Source organism: Mixophyes fleayi, chromosome 8 (assembly GCF_038048845.1).
Source record: "Mixophyes fleayi isolate aMixFle1 chromosome 8, aMixFle1.hap1, whole genome shotgun sequence".
NCBI classification, from domain to species: Eukaryota; Metazoa; Chordata; class Amphibia; order Anura; family Limnodynastidae; genus Mixophyes; species Mixophyes fleayi.
The window spans coordinates 20,607,569-20,630,762 of NC_134409.1; the positions used below are offsets into that span (position 1 = coordinate 20,607,569).

General features: G+C 39.9%; 1 protein-coding gene across 4 annotated transcripts in view; it reads right to left on the reverse strand.

Moving 5' to 3' along the window:
• The window catches only part of LOC142099006 (cytosolic carboxypeptidase 6-like), a 1,251,957-nt gene that overhangs the window by 217,802 nt on the left and 1,010,961 nt on the right, over nt 1–23,194 (reverse strand). For all 4 annotated transcript variants that reach the window (XM_075182041.1, XM_075182040.1, XM_075182043.1 and 1 more), the window contains one exon: nt 12,889–13,003. In XM_075182041.1, the coding sequence (XP_075038142.1) occupies nt 12,889–13,003 (115 nt within the window). The remainder of the gene's footprint in view (nt 1–12,888; nt 13,004–23,194) is intronic.

Here is a 23,194-nt window from a genome sequence, read left to right on the forward strand (position 1 = left end):
CCCATTTTATGGGGACAAGTGTGGAAGCTAAATGTGTATTATCCACACCATGATCCTCATTTGAAATATCATGTGCCACAAACTTTTGTTTTTTGATTTTGGACACTTAGTTGGGCGCATTATTTGTAAGTGCAAGATAAGTAGTTATCTCAAACTTTGTGTCACTGCCTAACGTGTTGGGCATCTGGGGTTGAATATGTTAAGAAGCTTGGGCCTGATTCATTAAGGATCTTAACTTAAGAAACTTCTTATTTCAGTCTCCTGGACAAAACCATGTTACAATGCAAGGGGTGAAAATTAGTTTTCTGTTTTGCACATAAGTTAAATACTGACTGTTTTTTCATGTAGCACAAAAATATCAACTTTAAATTTCAGTGTACAAATAAGCTATCAAGTATTTGTGTGCTACATGAAAAAAACAGTCAGTATTTAACTTATGTGCAAAACAGAAAACTAATTTTCACCCCTTGCATTGTAACATGGTTTTGTCCAGGAGACTGAAATAAGAAGTTTCTTAAGTTAAGATCCTTAATGAATCAGGTCCCTGATCCGTAAAATCATAGATCTTCGTTGATTGTGATGGCCATACTTAGAACAGCAATTTTATTAAAAGCAAAACTCGGCGAATTCTGCCTTTAATAAAATTGCCGTTTTAAATATGGCCATCACAATCACAGATTATTGGCGATTTGATGGATCTGCTGCTGAGTACATTTACCCCCTGGTCTCTGACCTTTGCCAACACACACTGCACTGTGATCCTATATAAGAGTTCTGAAACAATATTCCAGGTGTATATTTACAGCACTGATGGTGAGGTCTTCAGTGTGCATCAATCTAAGATATTAGAAGAAAAAAAAAAAAAAGGTATTTCATTAAGAAACCGTAGATATAATTGACTCATGCTGGGAATTGCAGTAAGTGATTTTCATGAATGATATGCTTTTCCAGCTTGTTTTTCTACATTATAAGATAATTGATATTTTCCAGACATGTTCAATGTTGCATATGCCTCAGCACAAAGCAACCAATCAAATAATAACACTCAGAATTCAGCAAGTGTTTCATGAGTTTAACATAGCCCTAATTAATTGCAATCAATGAGCGTAATAGTAATTAAAACCATCAGTGTGTTTATTAAGCGTAATACGCTTTATAGATTGGCAACTCGGATGCTTTATTTACATAATCAATATATTGGATTAAAAACTCGTTCAAGGCTATTAAAGGTCAAAAATGATATATTTTTCTATGGCTTTTTTTGTTTCATCCATATACTTGCCTTGATAGTGGGGGGGGTTTGACTTTCCCCTTTATACATTTAATAGCCTCAATTGGGAATTTAAGCTGTATATGGTACTTAGATAACAGCATCAATGGGCCCAACATTGAGTCCTTGGTGCAGGAATGGGAACCATCCGCGCTATATTTCCATGATGTTGAACGGGTCAGATTTTGACTGTGATCAAGACTGGATTCTACAGTTTTGCCAATATAGGCAAGCCTCCCCCCCCCCACCTCAGATCAGCTCAAATACTTGCACTCTCTATTAGCCCACACTCCCTTAGTTCACCATCCATCCAATTCAACTTATTATTCCCACTCATCAGAAGGTTGCCCCATATCAAAATTGAAGGGAAGGTAGAGAGTCAGCGATGCTCATTCATCAACCCCTGCACCAGTCTCCTAAGCATGCACCAGAGCCGGAACATCTACAGTGAAATCCTGCAATTGTTCAGGAAAGAAAAGTGGGAGCCACCATAGTGGACAGACCACTGGAGCCACCTTACCACTGAACTCCCCCTAACCACTGGATCACCCTCACCACTGGACCACCCTCACTACTGGACTCACCTCACCACTGGACCCCCCTCACCACTGGACCCACCTCACCACTGGACTCACCTCACCACTTTACCCACCTCACCACTGGACCCACCTCATCACTGGACCCACCTCATCACTTGACCCCCCTCACCATTTGACCCACCTCACCACTGGACCCACCTCACCACTGGACCCCCCCCTCACCACTGGACCCACCTCACCACTGTACCCACCTCACCACTGGACCCACCTTATCACTTGACCCCCCTCACCATTTGACCCACCTCACCACTGGACCACCCTAACCCCTAGACCCCTCTCACAACTGGACCCACCTCACCACTGGACTCCCTTCACCACTTGACCCACCTCACCACTGGACCCCCCTCACCACTGGACCACCTCATCAATGGACCTCCCCTCACCACTGGATCCACCTCACCCCTAGATTCCCCTCACCACTGGATCCACCTCACCACTGGACCCCCCTCACCACTTGACCCACCTCACCACTGGACCCATCTCACCACTGGACCCATCTCACCACTGGACCCCTCCCCACTGAGCCCTCCTCAACACTGGGCCACATTGCAGCTCTATGGGCTGCTCTGGCAGTAGTTGGGCCAATCTCTTTCATGTAACTCTTCTTCAATTCATTTTATGCTCACTCCGGGCCTGATTCATTAAGGTTCTTAAATGAAGAGGATTCTCAATTCAGTCTCCTGGACAAAACCATGTTACAATGGAAGGGGTGCAAATAAGTGTTCTGTTTTACACATAAGTTAAATACTGACTGTTTTTTCATGTAACACACAAATATCAACTTTAAATTTCAGTGTACAAATAAGCTATCAAATATTTCTGTGTTACATGAAAAAACAGTCAGTATTTAACTTATGTGTAAAACAGAACACTTATTTGCACCCCTTCCATTGTAACATGGTTTTGTCCAGGAGACTGAAATGAGTATCCTCTTCATTTGAGATCCTTAATGAATCAGGCCCCTTTACCTCATTTCATCTACTTTCCTTCCAACTTTTCTTAGTTTTCTCCAAGTTTAATTTCCACAGGAGTCCCTCCTTAGATTCATTTGATTTCCCAGTAATAATAGAGGAGGAGGGAGCGTTGGATAGAGGGGCTTCAATGTGCATGGATCATATTAATTAATTAAGTGTATATTCACTCAAATACCTAATAATTGGTGTAAGCAGCCATTTTGTGACATTTATTTAATTGTCATCATTTTACTAGACTCAAATGGCATCTCTGAGGCATTCTTATAGATTGAACCAATATTTTAAGAAATCATATTAATTTCTTAGCAGCCAGTGAAATTCCTGAGACACTTTGTGCCTTTGTGATGTCATTGGTTGGTTCCTCGTGCATTGATAGGTTGCATTCTCACCAATACTGTTTCGGCCGACAAAATGGCTGCCACCACTGCGCGCCTCACAAAGTGCCTCAAAGATGTCCTTGCTCTAGTGAATTGATTGATGTCATTCTTATGAATCATCTTTCAGTCCATAAAATGGCTGCTTCCGTGAGGTGAGGGTGATGGCTGCACTTTAACATTTTTCCTCCTAAAACTTTCATAAACTTTTGGCAACAATACATTTCATGATGGTTTTGTTAAAGATACAGCAACATGAATATAAAATGCCACATTTTTAATCTCATCACAAAACAATGTAATCAGAGTAACATGTAATAACCCTTTTGACCCATAGAGGTCACTTTACTCATATTGTTTGCAGTGAGGAAGAATTTCTTTAGTCTCCGAGTGGGAGAAATGTAGGAGTCAAATATCCCATTGTATGTGTACGGGGCAGCTTCATAGAAGAAACAGTTACTCAATACAAGATCTCCTATTCTTACAGCCATGGATCATGTGTATTGTACAAGAAAACACTCAAGGACAGCGTCTATCTTAAGATATAGGTGACTAGAGAAGTGTATGTTCTTACTGTCAGCTCTTTTCTCTTTACACAATGGCTGTACAACCCCACAACAGTGAGCAGGAAAAACAATAATAGCTATCAAATTACCAGCAGTAAAATAGGATAAAAGGACATTTAAACCTTTCATTTATACGTTACACTTTTATGCCTTTGCAAGCGAAAACAACAAACAGTGGTGTCTGCGGCAATTAAAAATAGTTTTGATTGTTTATTTAATATACATAGATATATAGATAGAAATATATATTAAAATATACATTAAATTTGCATCCTAACTCTTGTTGCATTAAAGGATATTAACACTTTTGTGGACTTTTTCATAAATTAGGGTTAATAGATCCCAATTGGTTGCTTTTGCAAATACAGGACCTTCTCTAACTTGTTTGGTTGGTTAGATACACTATCTAGCAGCATGTATCTAACATTACCTACAGGTGAAGAATCTTCTGTCTTGAGATGGAGGGATATCAAGCAATATAGATCTGGTCGTCACCACTGTGTTATCCACTCAATGTCAGTTGTTTTGAAACCATCAGCTTGTGATTTATGCAGATAAAGCGGCAACTAGAGTTGTATAAATGCAGAGAATTGCATAGGACACCCCTCCCTCTGGAGAGAGGATCTTCATTGCAACAATAAATATTACACAGTTTATAGATAATATGTATTATTTTGGATTTGCTCCATTCTTCGGTGAGCAAGTGGCAATGAACTGCTGGTCTAAGTCCTTAAAGCGAGCAAAGCAAAGGAGTATATTTGCTCCTGTACAAACTATGTTACAATACAAGGGGTGCAAATGAGTTTATTATTTTGCATGTAAGGAAAATACTGGCTGTTTTTTTATGTAGCACACAAATACTTGACAGCTTTATTTTTAAACTGAAATTTAAAGCTGATCTAGGACATGCCCTACCCAAACTATAAATCTGTCCCCACATTTTATATTTATCCCCCCCTCCAATGCAACGTGGTTTTGCCCAGGTGCAAAGATACTCCTTTTTTACCTTAATGACTCAGGCCCTGCATGAACTACCAGTAGCTTCTGACATTTGTAGGCAACGTTTTGGAAGGGCTCCTACATAACACCAAGGGTCAAACAAAACACATTAACACTTAAGGATTTGCAGGCCCTGTAGCAGTTGAACCCACTACTAATATGATAGATATGCTTATGATCCTGGTATAGTTTACATACATTCACCACACAGTGAGTACCTCCAGGGCCATCTTAACAACATTATGGTCCCCCGGGCAAAGCTGTGCACCGGGGCCCCTACATATATATATAAATATATATATATATATATATATATATATATATATATAGATGTATAGAGATACAGATATAGATATATAGAGATAGAGATAGATAGATGTTTTTTCAGGATTATTTATTCTAATTAAGAGCCCTGCCTATGGGGCCCCCTTGTCCGTGGGGCCCCTGGGCACCTGCCCATCGTGCCCAATGGAAAAGATGACCCTGCGTACCTCACCCGTCTACAGGAAAAACGTACTATAAACCACACATCTAAACAACCCTTAAAACAAACGTGACTAAAGCGTCAATTGTCTTTGGGTTCAAATAGAGCAAAAAAAAAAATCTTCAACCGCTTAACATTCACTGCCTAATTTGTTCCTGTAATAAGCAGCAAAAGTAAGGTCTGTGTATGAAGCACATAAGGAAATGAGGTAATCCTTTAAGCACCCCTCTTCAATGTGGCTAATCTGTCTATATTTAATCAAAACCTTGCTGGACACAGGATTGTTCCATGAGTCACACGAAGGAGACTTAAATATCAGTGTTTGATTTTCTTTATTTTTTTTAAATTTATTTTAAAACTGAGCAGCCGTTTGCTAAAAATGTCCACTATCCCTCTTTACTGCGTAATTTCCTTTTGCCCTCTTTACCCGAGAATGACTCACACCTGTGTTGATTCTGTTTCTGAAACTCTGCCCATTATTATCACTCTGCATTTTAGTAACACTTTGTAACAAGTACGTTTGGCTGCCATGATTGAAAACTCTTTTCCTGTTGCAGAACAGCGGCAGTTCTCAAATCCAGTCCTCAAGGGGAATTGGCAGGTTGGGTTTTAAGTACTTCTCTGCTTGAATACAGGTGAGTGGCCATTTTGCCTTAAGCAGCCGTCCTCTCGCAGCTATATTCTAAATCCAGCCAGTTAATGACCCTTGAGATCTTTATACAATACCTTTCACAAGTAGTACTTTAAATCAAGTGCGGAGATTGTAATATTCGACAGCCTACTGTAACATTCCAGGCAAAGCCTCAATGCTAAATCAAAATAACAGTCCCCTTTCTATATGGGAACATAGGAGCCTATAGCATAAAGTAAGGGGGTTACTCAAGATACGTGAGTACAAGTACTTTGCAAGCCTGAGATGACTGAATGTGCCCTGCCTGTAATGTGAACACAATAAAGGTTTGACACTATAACATGGGTAACACAGCTACCAATAGGATGTTCCTATTACTTGTGAAGGATGTGAGGGATATAGCCTACATCCTAATAACCACAGGTGTGAAGTTTTGACTCAGAGTTTTCAGCAGCGTATTACAGTTGCTGAATGGAAGCATGGATTCAGATTACTAAAGTTATTAGCAACAATCAGTGAGGTTTGAGGCTTGTCGTGATAGGTAATGGATAATTCACATTCTATTCTCAGTCGCCAACAGCGGGAGTGCTTCGCTTTTATGGTGCTAATTTCTGCCTCTTTTTAGTAAACGCAAAACACCACCAGGATCTCTGATTCAGCTGTTCTCACCTATGCTAATAATAAGTCAAGCCTTTACCTATTAAGGGTTAAGTTGTTGTAACTCTTCAGCCAATAGAATCCTGGGGGAGTGGTTGGGCTGTGTGTCCATATTTTCTCCCGCAAAGGATGCTGGATCTCTCTTCCATCGCAGAAAACCCCTCCCACCCTCCCCTCATGTGTTTTGCTACGTTAACCATTTCTTTTTCCCGGTTACAGAGAAGGCAGAGTTAGCCGGGAGAGCTCTTGCAGTCGGTGACTAATGCATACTGCGCCTTCGCTGATTGACCGAATTTCACTGCCCCCTTCGAAGCACCCTTGTTCTTGGTTACCTTGTGAGGGAACCCTTTGACCTGTATTGTATGGCACATCATTGTGAGCCCAGAGGGGGAGTAATTACAATAACGCCAGATTTCATTTAGCACTGGCCAATCATAAGGGACTATGTCCTGGTACCAGTGGTAGTGCCTGTGGCCGTACACTGATTGCTCTTTAAAGTCTACAAATGGGACCCATGGACATTCAAAAAAGGGCCGTACATTAAAGAGAAGGGATATTTATTGGTACCCAGAGAAATTATTACACAACTTATACTACAAGTTAATGCATAATTTACTGTTGGTACTTGTCATTAAGAGACACCATAACAGACTGATTGCACCATGCTGGCTCTTTCGTGTCATATGAAAACATACAACTGATTCAGGAGACCTCAGGTGAGACTTTTTGAAGGAAGCATGAGGCACTGATCTGTCTTTACCCGCCATTGCATTAAATGACCAGCAAGACTGAGACACCAAGGCATTGTTTGATTCTTATAAATGCCACATTTGCACAATGTGTAGGTGTCTGTTAATTTCTTGACCTGAGATATTAAACGAGACTTGAGAAAGATAATATGCGGCTGTGATCTAGAAGAAGTTTTTTCGCTTAATTGGCACACACTTGCTCTTGAAATATTTATAATTGTGCAATAGAACGTCGTAGTCACTTGTGTACAGCGGTAAGAACTCTAAATACATCAGGGGGCTTAACTGGAAGTTACTGCAGCCCAAAGCAAACTGAATACAACACTGTGCAGCTAGATTAAGGGGAACTCATAACATTGTGATATTGGAATCCAGCTATATCTCAAAGACCGCATTTGAATGTGGCAAGACCTATGATAAGTTGACTTACATATTCCAATAGCGCTCAATATGCATTATTCCCTGCATTATACCATGACATCACCTACCTGACACTACCTGGGTTTTGATAAAGATGTCACGTTAACAGCCCCAGTAATAAATGATAGATCTACTCATCAGTATGGCAGAGACTTGTTCCAGGTATGTTTCAGTTGGCTTGAAATGGCATATGTGTAGATTAGTGATGAACAAGGGGATTGTGCTGCTGGTGACATTCCCTGGTGACCTTCACTAGTAACCTTGAGCAAATCATGCAGGATTTTCAAAGCTACAACCAACCTTGTCTGCCTAATCCTCTGCACTGTGCTTTTCCCAGTAATGTATAAGAAAATTATACTCCTTATTACATACCCCTAGATGCTGCATAGAGGGAAATGAGAAAAGAAAGATGAATTTGGAGGCATTAATTGCGAGACAAGAACCAGTCTCTTTCATTGGGTTCGTGACTCTCGAAGGCTGAGCTTGAAATGTAATCTAAACATTTATTATAATCTTCCTGAAAATGCATTCAGTATAATTATGACACTTATAAAGAACAAATGCTGTGATGTTATCCAAATAGGATAATGATTTAATACGAAGATATAACTTCCTGCCTGTTTTTTTTGCTTTTGCCTGTTATATTAAACTTTCGTCATCTGTAACTCTCACATCTGAGAGTAGTGTCATTAAAGATAACACTTAAATGTGGTCTTTAAACCTATATCGATATTGGATTGTTAGACAAGCCATTTAATACTATGCCTATATCCAGGGCCATCTTTTCCATTGGGCACAATGGGCAGCTGCCTGGGGGCCACACAGAGAAGGGGGCCCCATAGGCACAGCTCTTAATGAGAATAAATAATCCTGCAAAAGAAAAAAAACTGCAAAAAAAACCCTCAAGGGTCACTGAGCAAGTACATCTATCTCTATCTCTATCTCTATATATCTATATCTGTATCTGTATACATCTATATATCTATATCTATATCTAGGGGCTCCGGTGCACTCCTTTGCCCGGAGGCCCATAATGTTGTTAAGATGGCCCTGCCTATATCATATCATGAGAGGCTTTGTGATCAGGGGTGGGCAGAAGGGGCTGGGGGCCAGAGTGCAGACACGTTGGAGAAATGAATAAATAAATAAAATACATTTCAGGTGGAGGACGGGGCAGAATGAAAATGAAAAGCTGCAATGAAACAAAGTTCACTGTAATCCGGTGTCTGACAATTGAGCTGGCAATGAGATTGTACAATGAAGGTGTCATTTTCGGTAAATGTTTTTTCTGCATGTACGGTCAACCACCTAATGTTGCTGCTATAGAGTTTATAGAAATTGTATATTGCATCACAGTTGTCACAGCCTTGGGTGAAATATCATGACGAAAGATGGTGAAAAGGGGGCGTTACATGGTGCACACTTATAGCGCTGTCAAAAAGCCACTGCCCTCTGGTGCAGTTTGGTAAAATTGATCAATGCAAATCCAATTAAGGGGTTAATTTTAACCCACAATTAATACATTTTAAGTTTACACTTCGGTAACTACACATATTATACAGTGAACCAAGTGCCAGGGGATAGTGACTTTTTATATTTTGAATATAAGAAGGTGGGGATCACCCTCTAGCCAATAGGCAACATTCGTAGACATTAACAGAGGAGGAGCGCTCGTAAATAGAATTCATTGTGGCTTATAGCTCTCTGTCTCTGTGGTCAGACTCTTAGAACTCCTAATAGGTTTGAAGAACATCACCTGGGAAAAGGTAAGTGGGTATTTGCAGCAGCAGTTCTCTATGCTGCAGGGGGGAGGCGATCAGTACATTTGGGGTACTTTATGAAATAGCAGGGTATCTTTACAAGAAGGGATGTGCAAAGTGTGGGTCTGTGCAAGGGATCATGTCTTTTCAAGTAGGGGAGGGGGAGAATGTGCTTGGGTATGGTTGTGCCATTAGCACCTTTTGGGTTAGGGGTCTCAGGGGGTCTCGTCCACACCACTGTTCTGAGAGGTGATTTAACTTGACCAAGTAAGCTCCATCTCTGTACAGTGGCTGACAATAGACACATCTGCTGTTCCCAGCTCATTGACTGCTCAGAATTCCGTTGCTATCCGCCCAGGAAGTTTTTTTAGAAGCATTAGACTCAAACTTTGTCTGTTTGGTGACTTTGGGAATTTTCTCCGTGATAAATGCTTTGCTTTCTTCATGCTAAATGAATTCAAGCAATGACCATGAGATTTCTTGGTCGGAAACGGAAAAGTCATTTGTTACATTTCAGGCAAGAAATGAATAATCCATAGCTGATTTGGCTTTAGAAGCTATTCTGTGCTAAGCACTTAAGTTAAATCCAAACTTATTAAATGTTCTTGGGGATTTAATATTAACCCCTTCTGTGCCACAGGTTAGTAGAAGTCCAAGAGATTAACCTTTTACAACTTCAGTTTAGCATCAGATTCCACGTTTCAGTTTGGGATTAATAGTGTAACGTTCCTCTTAATTACAAGATATGTACATTTTATATTAAAAGATTAGCGTAAATTGGGTACTTGTACAAGTTATTCTTTAAAGATTAACTATAATTATTAAACAATTTTACAATTTGTTGATTGTTTTTGTTACAGTACTATTTGCTACAAATGCAGACACCTTTTTTCTTTTAGATATATTCAACTTGAGATCCTCATTATGACCAGGACCAGTTTTAGGAAAGAACAGACAAGGGATTTGCCTTGGATGCAAAGTTTCAGATGGACAGCATGATCTGCCACCATGAACTCCATATTGTGATATCTTAATGTTGATTATTGTTATTTTAAAAATTATTTTGTATTAACAAATATACATTCTTATTTATGTTTTAAAGAAAAATCCATAATACATGTAAATATCATATGTATTTTATACTGTGCAATTAAATCTCATTGGTGCAGGCCCTGCAATATTGTGAGTAGTTAAAGGCCAGGCCCCCATTCAGCCACATCCTGGTCCAGATTTCACTTGGACCATCATCTTGTCCCTTGCTTCCTCTGAAGTCAAATCAGAGACTATGACAAGTGACTGAGGCAGGCCCGCCACATATCTGAACCGAAGTTAAGTAAAACTCATTTTATTCCAATCTCTCATTGGTGACAGCTGTGTGTGCTGGAGTGTGCTGGTGTGTGTGTGTGAAAGTACCTCTGTGACTCTACCAGCTACCTTTGCATAACATTATTGCCTTACACTCAGCAAGACGATGGAAGAAAACTATTTAAAGAATGTGTGTATGCTCCCCTGTCCCAGGAAAGCATACAGACATATGGGATAGAGGGTACTATTTTTAATATGCTACTTCATCAAGCTGAGTTTTATAGGCTACGGAATGATTTTTGCCCATATTTCTAAAGCTGTACCCACACATTTTGAATAACCATATAAGTGATAATAGGTGCCGATCTGGTTGTTGAGGCAGGACACTGAACAACTGGTTTGCAATGCATGCATAGGTCCCTACACTTTTGAGTTAAGTGATTACCCTGCACGAATCACAATCTGATCAAACGTAACTGTATAAAAGTTCTATAAGGTACAGTGAGCTACATACGGGACATTTATTGGCCAGCTTGGTCAGCGTAATGGATATTTACAAATAGTGTACTGGAAGCATGCATTGCACATAATGTTTTGTCATATCCTGCACCTATTTTTATGCAAATGTATTTGATTTTAAGCAACGTGCATTGAGTTTGCACAGCAAAATGATATCATCTGCGGGGTTGCATCATTTTGAATGTTCTGTGGGAGGAGCTGGGATCGGGGCAGCACGGTGGCTCAGTGCTTAGCACTTCTGCCTCAAATTGACCCTAGTCTCTCTCTCTCTCTCTGTGTGTGTGTGTGTGTGTGTGTGTGTGTTAGGGAATTTAGACTGTAAGCTCCAATGGGGCAGGGACTGATGTGAGTGAGTTCTCTGTACATCGCTGCGGAATAGTGGCGCTATATAAATAAATGGTGATGATTGTGAGCTAGGCACACTTTTGTTACTCATTTCACATGTAAAAGCAAAAACTAAATTTAGTTTTGTGAAATGAGATATGTTAATGAGATACAAGGGATGGAGAGGGTATGTTTTCGGTGGACTTTGTTTTCAGGCACATACAACAGCCCATAAATAAATAAATAATAATAATAATAATAATAATATATGGAGAAAGCATACCATATACAGGAAAGAACATTGTTAGGTGCCTTCTAGCAATGTAATATAAACATTCACAGAGCATTTTTACGTGGACCTGGTCTTGATGATGTGCAGAATTAAATGCTCTCCACTCCTGCATATTGTATAGGTTGTAAACTACCTTTAATGTGTAACAGTTTAACCCTTGTTCCTGATTGTGATCACGCACCTATGTCTCAGAGTGGTGGGTTCAAAATGACTCAAGCACTGGAAAGAGTCTGCAATAATTTAGTCCTGTAACAACTCTCATAGTACATCCAAAAAATTATACCATATAATAATCAAAGAGGTAATTGTATCAAGCTGCGAGTTTCCCACGGGTTTGAAAGTGGAGATATTTCCTATAGGAACCAATCAGATTCTAGTTATCATTTATTTAGTGCATTCTGCAAAATGACAGCTAGAATCTGATTGGTTGCTATAGGCAACGTCTCCACTTTCAAACCCATCGGAAACTTGCACCATGATACTTTTACCTTGCAGCACAAATATAGCCAGTGCAAGTGTGTACAGGGAAAGTGCTTACATACATCATAAAGACACTGCAATTTTAAATCACACCATATATATACTTAACAAATAATGGTGCATATATACATTTACACACAGACGACGTAGATTTTGGGGAAATATTTAACTCACAAAATATGATGGTATATAAATAACATTTAGTTATGAATAAATGGTGTGCCCTGAGTATCCGTCAAGAGGTAGCATGCCTGGATAATTACGTTCTAGGTGACATATATCATACATGATTGTTGTCTTTTGGACATAATTTGGACATGAAAAGGAAAAGTGAAAGTGATGTCCATAGTAACCAATCAAATTCTAGCTATCATTACCTAGAGTGTACTAGCCAAGTGATAGCTAGAATCTGATTGGTTGCTACGGGCAACACCTCCAGTTCTCCTTTTTATAAGGTTTGATAAATCTACTCATTTCCCTCCTACCTGTAGTTTCCCAGATACACTCCATCGGGATTCAGCATGGGTGCAATTTTGAAAATTAAGTGGTCCCTGAGAGATTTGGCAGTGGGATGCTGACTTACGAGGAAATCGATGATACCTAAGTGAGAAAACAAAACAATGTTAAGCACCATCACCTTAAAAATAAACAAAAACATAACAAAATTAAGATTGCCAAACAGGTTTGGTAAATGAGATGTCTAACATGCCGGCTTATATGGAAGAATACCTTAAAGTAGACTTGCCATCTATCCGCAGAAAAGGCATGGATTGTGTGGGCATAACCAATGTGCAGCCTATTAATCTGATGGGTACAGTGACATGACATCACTGGTTTTCTGCCTGGCTGATATTTATGAGGTCTAGCTAATTAATATTCACCATGTACTGGTTCTTATACATTTGATACAGTGCATAAGCTCAGACCACAAAGTGGCTGGTTCTACTTTGAATGTCCACATTGAAAATAAATTGTGCCAAACAAGAGTGAGTTTCCTGAACATATCAGTATAGATAATTAGCTGTGTTCACAAGAACAGCAAGTTTAATGAGTTTTCCTTCTTTATGTTTTATTTGTCTCCCTACAAACTATGCAAAAACCATGGTGGTGAGAACACCCCATTCAGTTGCGTCATGCATACAATCAGTTCTAGAGACACCGCGCAGCTGAGTGTGTGCATCTCTCCAAATCAACCCTGGCATGGTCTCCATGGATAAAAATACATAAACCATACCCTAAACATAACATAATTACACTGTATTATAAACTATAATAATAATAATAATAATAATAATAATAAAAGAATAATAATAATACAAATAATCTTACTGTATACACCATGCAGAATAAAAACACCTAGAATTGCATACAGAACAAAATACGTTGTCTGTGCAGTTGGTCAGTTTGAATCGCAAAAAGGAACATGTTGTAATCAGGGACAAACATTTACGAGGAAAAATACATCAAAACCTGCCCATCATTAGGAATCGGTGATAGTTAACGGAGTTAACGTCCAAAAAGTAAGACTTGTACTATGCAGCGGATTCAGCCATAGATTTGCGATTGCACCATTTTCCTGGATCCCCACATTGACAGGTACATGTCTCACAGGTCCATCTATATGTGATTTACATGATCACTGTGGCTTTCAAGGTACGACTCGAAGGTGCAATGTACTTTATGTCACTCCTATGCCGACCCACACGTGGCCTGCTCCCGCTCCATTAATTTAACCTTTTCCTGTATGTCTACCAATTTGCTGTTCATTTCACCGTTATTAAATAGGACACTGGATCTGCCCTTTATGCCAAGTTACAAACAGTTTAATATATTTTCTTTTACATACATTGTTGTACGTGCATATATTTATATGTGGTGTGCATTATTTGCACCTCGGTGGATCCAGTGGTTTGTTTGAGATTATTTATTTATATAACAGTAAGAGAAGCACCCCTTATTCACCAATCAAGGTCCACTAATCCAAGATGAGATTTATTCTCACTCCCACTGGGTGCCATTTTACCGACCATGGTCCTGATTCATTAAGGATCTTAACTTGAGAAACTTCTTATTTCAGTCTCCTGGACAAAACCATGTTACAATGCAAGGGGTGCAAATTAGTATTCTGTTTTGCACATAAGTTAAATACTGACTGTTTTTTCATGTAGCACACAAATATCAACTTTAAATTTCAGTGTACAAATAAGCTATCAAGTATTTGTGTGCTACATGAAAAAACAGTCAGTATTTAACTTATGTGCAAAACAGAATACCAATGCACGCCTTGCATTGTAACATGGTTTTGTCCAGGAGACTGAAATAAGAAGTTTCTTAAGATCCTTAATGAATCAGGCCCCATATCTGTATATGGTTCCATAAAACATAGGGACTGTGTACTTGAACACTGTTTTGAGATCAAATCGGCACTTGTGGGCCTACGCTGCCTGGAGGTAAAGGATGCTTTATGATTTGCTCATTCAGCCAGATGAATATAACCAGTAAATACCCCAAAAAATATCTGTATACAAAAGATACAGAACAGTTGTGGTAGCCAAAAGGAGGACAGCAACACATAGAGGTTTATTTACTAAACTGCGGGTTTGAAAAAGTGGAGATGTTGCCTATAACAACCAATCAGATTCTAGCTATCATTAATTTAGTACATTCTACAAAGTGACAGCTAGAATCTGATTGGTTGCTATAGGCAACATCTCCACTTTTTCAAACTCACAGTTTAGTAAATATATCCCATGGACTTTATACCTCTGGCTTAGATACATGAACAAATAACACTCCCCACTGTGCTAATGTGTCTAAATGTTAAGTAAAAGAGCCCCGAGACCTGTTCTATTTCCACTACCCAATCAATGCAAACCACATCTTGCAGATCGTGTAATCAGCCGGCTACGTATCACAGCCCCTCATTACGGTAAGGTTAAGAATTTGGCAGCTGCCGGCGCCTATTTAATATCATTTATACAAAGCAGACAGAGCAATGCAGCAGATTCCCTGATTTATTAGCTGGTCCTTGTATTAAAATAACAGTTTGCTGGTAAACAGGAAGGGTAATGATGCCAGTCACCCTTGTTAGAGGCTAATAATAGCTTAATTTGTCCACTAATTGACCTTTGGTACTGCTGAGGCGTTGTAGTGTGTTTCAGGGCAAGAGATAAACAACACCAAGATTATGTTACCTCGGAGAACGGCTTCAGCAAATGGAAGGTAGTTAGCGTAATACATTATCTGCTCACAGATGAGCGGATTAATTGGTCTGCCAATTAGGAGGGTACTGGGGAAAACAGGGCAGCCTGAACTGTAATGTGTTGTGTACACAGCAGACCACCAGCAGACATTCATTCTGAGTCATCAGTGTCTCAAGCCGGAATGGAAAGCCACCTTGCGGCAGCAGTTGTCTGATTTCACAACGAAGCACTAAATATTATTCCAGACCATTTGAAGCAAGTAAACACTTATAGGAAATAGAGGTGAATATAATTCATATCATACACTATGGAGCTGATTTATCAAAGAGAAGTGGAGGCGTAGACCACAGCAACCAATCAAATTCTTGCTACAATTTTCTAGCATGTGTTCTAGAATGTTGAAGATAAATGATAGCTAGAATCTGATTGGCTGCAATAGTTTCCCAGTAATATACATTTGTCACAGGAAAGTTGGAACTGGATGTAGGTAAAAAAATTTTTAGTTATTTCTAGAAAAGTAAGGAGGACATTTGGTTTAAGAGGAACTCTGAGCTTCTGGATAGCAGAAGTCTTTATTTTGATTATTCATTTATATAATATTTTTACTTTAACACAAGGGAGTGCAGGCATTCTCAAAGAAGTACAGAGGCGCACCATTGTACCTCTTTAGTGCAGCAACCAAATTTCATTTTCATCTTTATGACACTTCAGGGCAAGCAATTTATTTTTTATGTTTGCCCCCTCCCTGTTACAGTGGGCTGGTTGGGGATTTAGGAGGGAAGCACACAACCCATTTTTTAAAAAAAAATATTTGTTTATTTATTTTTTATTACATAGTATAGGGACTGGTGCAAAGACTGTATCACCAGAACATTGCAGGTTTGCAAAATGGGCTGTTCTGTAGCAAGGTTTCATTTTCACAAAAAATGTTTCTGCAGCGTTGCTCTTAGATCTCAGGTTGGCAGTAAGAGGGGGATTAATAACAGGTGAGTGGGGGGAGGGGCAAAATGAGAATGTGGATGTGAGGGAGATAGTGAAGGAGGGTGGTCTGCAGGGAGATGATGAATAACAGGAGTGAGGGGGACGAAGAGGAATAGGGGAGTGTGGCGAATAACAGGGGTGGGGGGGTAAATAAATAAGATAATGAAGTAGGTGATTAATAAGAGTTGATGAAGAGGTATAGTGGGGGCTGATGAATTACAGGGAAGGGGGGTTTGGAATTACAGCGAAGGATTTGGTACTGTGGGGTAAAATAAGCTACAGTATATGTAACAAGACCAACACTTAAAAAAAAAAAAAAAAATAGTACATTTTTAATACCATGGTGACATTTAATTGATCATGTTATGAAATAAATGTATTTATTGTTTTAACAATGTAATGTTGGGGGCTATTTATCTAACAGGGGGTTATTAATATGGGGTCTTTTATTAAATGTGGGTGCTATTGATTTAATGTTAGGGGGAAGAAGGCCTACAGTGTTTCCTTGTTACTCAGCTTTCCAGGTGGTGAATGATACTTATACATTTTCCAAACCGGGCCCCCACATTCCAGGATCCGGCCAAGAAACAACAGAGATTAAGACACCAGCAGCGATGACAACCTGCTGCTGAACAGAACAGGTAGTAGAGCAGCACAGTCTGATTGTGGCAGGATAGTTCACTATTAGAGGTGACTGTCCTGTTGTGCTGTGTAAGACTTGTACCAATTCAGGGACAGTTGGGAAATTTATCCCACTCAGTTATGGTCCTCCAATGTTGCGCATACCAGCAGTAGGAGGTGCATGTAGCGTTAAAGGGATGTTTTTAGGGAAGTGGAACAGGGCTGTGAGTGGCCCAGTGCTTCCAAAATCCTGGGATCACCCCTGGAGGACGTTGCATGCCCCCAATGTGACCTGGCCTTGCTCCCTGTAGCCTGATCATGCCCCTTTCTCGTGCATGTGCCATCAAAAAAGTGTACACCCCCCTCTGTCTCAAAACATCATTATATAAGGTTGGGAGGTTTACAAATGGTGGTGGCCCAAGTACTTATCTAATTTCTTAAATTAGTTGTCAAGATTAGTATTAGTATGCACCCAGTGGGCAGTTCAGTAGGTACACCTGTACACCTGTTTGTTAATGCAAATAACTAATCAGCGAATCATGTGGCAGAAACTCACTGCATAAAAGCATGTAGACATGGTCAAGATGCTCAGTTGTTGTTCAGACCAAACAGCAGAATTTAGTAAGATAAGTGACTGTGACCGTGGAATGATTGTTGGTGCCAGACGGGGCGGTTTGAGAATCCCAGAAATTGCTATCTCCTAGGATTTTCACACATAAGTCTCTAAATTTTATGACAATGGTGAGCAAAACAAAGAACATCCAGTGAGCAGCAGTTCTGTGGGCAAGAAGACCTTGTTAATGACAGAGGTCAGAGCACTGTTTCAAGCTGACAGGAAGGGTATAGTAACTCAAATAACCCTGCGCTACAACAGTCGAATGCAGAACAGCATCTCTGAATGCACAGCACATCAAACCTTGAAGCGGACAGGCCACAGACAGAAGACCTCACCGCTTTCCACTCTTGTTAGCTGAGAAGAGGAATCTAAGACTACAGTGGGCACAGGCCCACCAAAGCTGTAAAGTCAAAGATTGGAAAAATGTTGCCTGGTCTGAAGAATCTCAATTTCTGATGTAATATTAAGATGGTAGGATTAGAATCTGACACAAACAACATGAATCCATGGATCCATCCTGCCTTGTGTCAACGGTGCATGCTGGCGGTGGGGGTGTAATGGTGTGGGAAATGTTTTCTTGGCACACATTGGGCCCCTTATCATAAATTGAGCATTGCTTAAATGCCACTGCCTACGGAGTATTGTTCTGACCATGTGCATCCCTTTATGGCCACAGTCTACCCATCTTCTAATGGCTACTTTCAGCCGGATAACATGCCATGTCACAAAGTACACGTCATCCCAAGCTGGTTCTACAAGCATGCCAATGAGTTCAGTGTAGACCAGTGGCCTCCACAGTCACCAGACCTCAATCCAGTAGACCACCTTTGTGATGTGGTGAAAGGGGAGATTGACAGCATAAATGTACAGCCAACAAATCTGCAGCAACGGCGTGATGTTATCATGTCAACATGGACCAGAAGATCTAAAGAATGCTTCCCGTACCTTGTTAAATCCATGACACAAAATAATTCTGGATGTACTGGGGGCAAAACGGTACCCAATACTGGCCACGGGGTGTGGGGGGAGGGAGAGGGAGAGAGAGATTTGTGTGAACTGCTTCACTTTTCCTTCAGAGGCACTATTAATAAGTATGAGTATTTGTATTGTAAAGAATTCCCAGCAGAAGTATCTGATATATTCTCCCGTACACAGGCCAGAGCCTAACACACATTCATTATTTCAGATTAACGCTGACTAAACTTTTATTTGCAGAAGGATTTCACTTCTTTGCCAAGCAGCCAAATTGGCTTTTTAAAGAGCTAGTTCTTTTTTAGCAATGATCTGATGACATTTAGACTTTGCATTAAAGCACACTAACACAGTCAGGTGACATTTTAGATTTTAAAATCACAGATAGTTGTCACTGCTCATTGCTAGCAATGCACTGCACCATCCCTGAGCTTCTATCTTGTGTATAGCAAAATACATGTTTACTCTCTTAAACAAAGGTAATATCATCATCATCATCACCATTTATTTATATAGCACCACTAATTGCGCAGCGCTGTACAGAGAACTCATACACATCAGTCCCTGCCCCATTGGAGCTTACAGTCTAAATTCCCTAACATACACACACACACTATGGTCAATTTGTTCGCAGCCAATTAACCTACCTGTATGTTTTTGGAGTGTGGGAGGAAACCGGAGCACCTGGAGGAAACTCACGCAAACACGGGGAGAACATACTAACAGATCATCCTCACAGATAAAGCCATGGTTGGGAATTGAACTCATGACCCCAGAGCTGTAAGGCAGAAGTGCTAACCACTTAGCCATCGTGCTATATGGGTATATATGGGATTTCTAATATGTCAAAATCAAGGGCTTTGGATCTTTCCTCCTGAGCGGGACTCCAGTTGCTCTGTGGCGCTGTTGTAATACCTGTTGGTGTTACTGCATCAGGAAATCTAGCCTGCGGTGCCCTCTATAGGAAAAAATAAGTACTGCACTTTAATATTAAGTTAGGAAATACTGTAGAACAGCGTTAGGTGGTGCATGCATTTGACATGAAAGACCTGGAATCTGAGGTGTAAATTGGTCTGATTTCAGAAGTTCTCATATGGTGGTGGAAGCCACACAAAATACAAGGACCCTTTCATCCTTAAAGTAGACCTGTCACCCACAATGCGGTCTATCGAGTCACTAGACGCTAATAGAAACTGGAAACCGATTCAAACAGGAAGTTGTGTTGCAATTGCTTTGGCCCTGTACCTTCCAGAGCATTCAAATTGGACATACACAGTAGAGTCATCAGCAAAATTAATGTATGTTTGGATCAGACAAGCAAGGATTGCAAATAGCAAATCCAATTCTGGACGGTAGAAGGTTTCACAGGACCACAAACAATACATCAAAAGTAATTAAACACAAGATATAAAGTTAACATAATGAACTCCACCCATAACTAGATTTTAATTTTTGGGTGGACATGTTCTCTTGTAGCTGTGTACAACAGTCACCCATGTAGAAGCTAGAGTGCTAAGTTTGAGGAACAGGTAAACTCTAAGGGCTAGATTTACTAAGCTACGGGTTTGAAAAAGTGGGGATATTGCCTATAGCAACCAATCAGATTCTAGCTGTCATTTTGTAGAAAGTAATAAATAAATGAAAGCTAGAATCTGATTGGTTGCTATAGGCAACATCCCCACTTTTTCAAAACTGCAGCTTAGTAAATCTAGCCCTAAGGGTCTCTTGCTAGTTAGCTGCAAAAATGCATCAAGCAGAACAAATGCTATTTTGTGATGTAATATGCCCAATGTATGGAAAACCTCATGTCATAATGAGTCAAGACGATGGCTAAAGTTAGTAAAGAGCTTCTACGTGTGAACATGAGTACATATTTAGAGATTTTCCTAGTTTCCTGGCTGACAGCAAAGCCCAGACATATGAAATTAAGACAGTGCCTTTCTTAGTATAATCTCCCAAAGGTTTTGCACTGTTTTCCTGTTGCTGTCCATGGTACTGAAACCTTTGATTGATTAATAACTGCATATGGTGCACCCTTTAGTTCTGCCTTAAACATGGACATATTTCTAAGGCTTTAATAGTTGACGTTAACTAAAGTTACAGAAATAGGGACCTTAATATCACTCAAGAATCTACTACTATAAAAACTTACGATAACAACCTTAGAATATTGCTAGGAAAAGTGAACTGGCCTTTGCCTATTGTGAGATGTATATATGGGATCAGTTTGTGAAAACTGCAGGGTCTGCTGAATGAATTATGTTGAATGCGATGAATACAGCAATGTATGTTCAGTGGGCATTAATACATCTCTGCTTGCTGAGTAAAGCAATCACATTGAAACTCAAACATTCAGAAATATAGATACTGTGTAAAAATAATACAGGAATTGACTTGTCTTTGTGAGCGGGGATAACGGATGTATTCAGCCACACACGGACATTTATAGTAGTTACACTGGCACATGTGCTTTCAGTGAGACCTAGACATTTGTAGGCAAACTTACAAATGTATTTTATGTATCACAGACACAAATATTTACTAACACAGTCAAACACATGTATTAAGCTATATATATGCATGTACCCCATACACAAGCAGAAACATGAATACATTAAAGATACCATGAAATAACTGTGTTTCTATGTTAAGAGGGAGGAGCTTCTAGAGACAGAGTGACTGACATCTTTTCACACTTGCTTTGCAAAATTGCAGAAGTTTGGCTGATCTCATACAAGGGTGGGGCCAATGAATCCACTGCAACTCGGGGTACTTTTATTAAACTTTGGGTTTGAAAAGAATGAAGATGTTGCCTATAGCAACCAATCAGATTCTAGCTATCATTTGTTTTGTACATTCTACAAAATGACAGCTAGAATCTGATTGGTTGCTATAGGCAACATCTCCACTTTTTCAATCCCGCAGTTTAGTAAATATACCCCTCAATCTCAGTTTGTGGACCTGCATCAGATGTCCCTAAGATATGGGAGGAGTTGCAGCAGCCTGTAACAGAGTGAGGTGAGGAATTTATACTCTCTAACAGAACTGCAGCATCATGTCAGGTTAACACTGAACAACACTTAATACTGAACAATTTATTTTACCTTCATGGTTCATAGCTCAAATATTCCATTTTTGGAGTTTGGTGGTTTAAGCTACATACATGGATTAATTTCTATTTAGAAACACACATATGTATGTAGTCATACACTAAGACAAATGTTAGAGCATAGTTGCCTACTCTTCCGGAATGTCCAGGAGACTACCGAATTTCTGGGAGTCCTCCCAAACTCCCGGGAGAGCAGGGCAACTTCCCGTATCCTTTCAACTTAGTTAAGTGGTTTAGGTGGAGCTTAGGTAGTGATTCACGCGTCATCTTGGCCCCTAGTGTTATAGGCCAAGAATGGATATGACAGTTCAGGGGGCGCAGGCAAATGATGCGATTTGACGAGCCCCGCCCCCACACGCCCACCTGCCCCGAATCTTCTGGAAGACAATTTGCCAAAGTTGGCAAGTATACATTAGAGAGATGAGTGGGGGACCCAGACACTGCAAAAAATTAAATCAAGTGGATTAAAGAAGCAGCAGCTGGTAGTAATGCAGAGAGGGCTAATGAGATAAGTGCAAGACGAGCTGATTGACAAAGTGGTGGGTAGCAGTGAGCTGTCTAGTGGTGACTAGGACCAAAGAGTGCCGAAGGATGGTGACATGGATCTGCTTGGATACTGAGGCAGGAAGTTGTTTCCTAATTGTCTGCTTTCCCTTGTGTGTGAGAGGTCAGTGGAGGAATGTATACACAGAAGATAGAAATAGCTCAAATATTGTAGCAGAGAGGGGAGGAGAGTGGGTGGAGTGTGTTCATGGTTGGAGGTTGGTTGTGCTGTGATTGTGTTAGGAGATTGGCTATGTTCATGCACATGGTTTGCGTCCATGAAAAGGAATCTCCTATCCCTTGTACTTTGATTTAGTATACAGAAGACGAGACAGGACAAGAATAGGTAATATGATGAACTGCATACATTGATCGAGAGAAAAAGAAAAGTCGGGTGTTTGTTATATAGAACCACATTTCACAGATATTTTGATGCTGTTTCTATTTTCATTGGCTCAGCTAACTCCTTTGTGTGTGAATATTCTAAAGCCCTTATTGGCTGTAGCATGGTCTGGTCCTTCCTATTTCAAACTGAATACCATAGGTACTCACACCTTACGAAAATATGCCAAAATATAAAATTCTCCAAATGTTGCACACATAAATATAATAATCTCCTGATCCCAAAATTACAATTGCATATTTAAAATGCAAGTTTATGTTAAAAGCAATCAAACAATAATAATAACAAGAAAGGCCCTAAAGCTACATGCACTTAAACTCATGACGTTTGGGTTAAGCTTTTC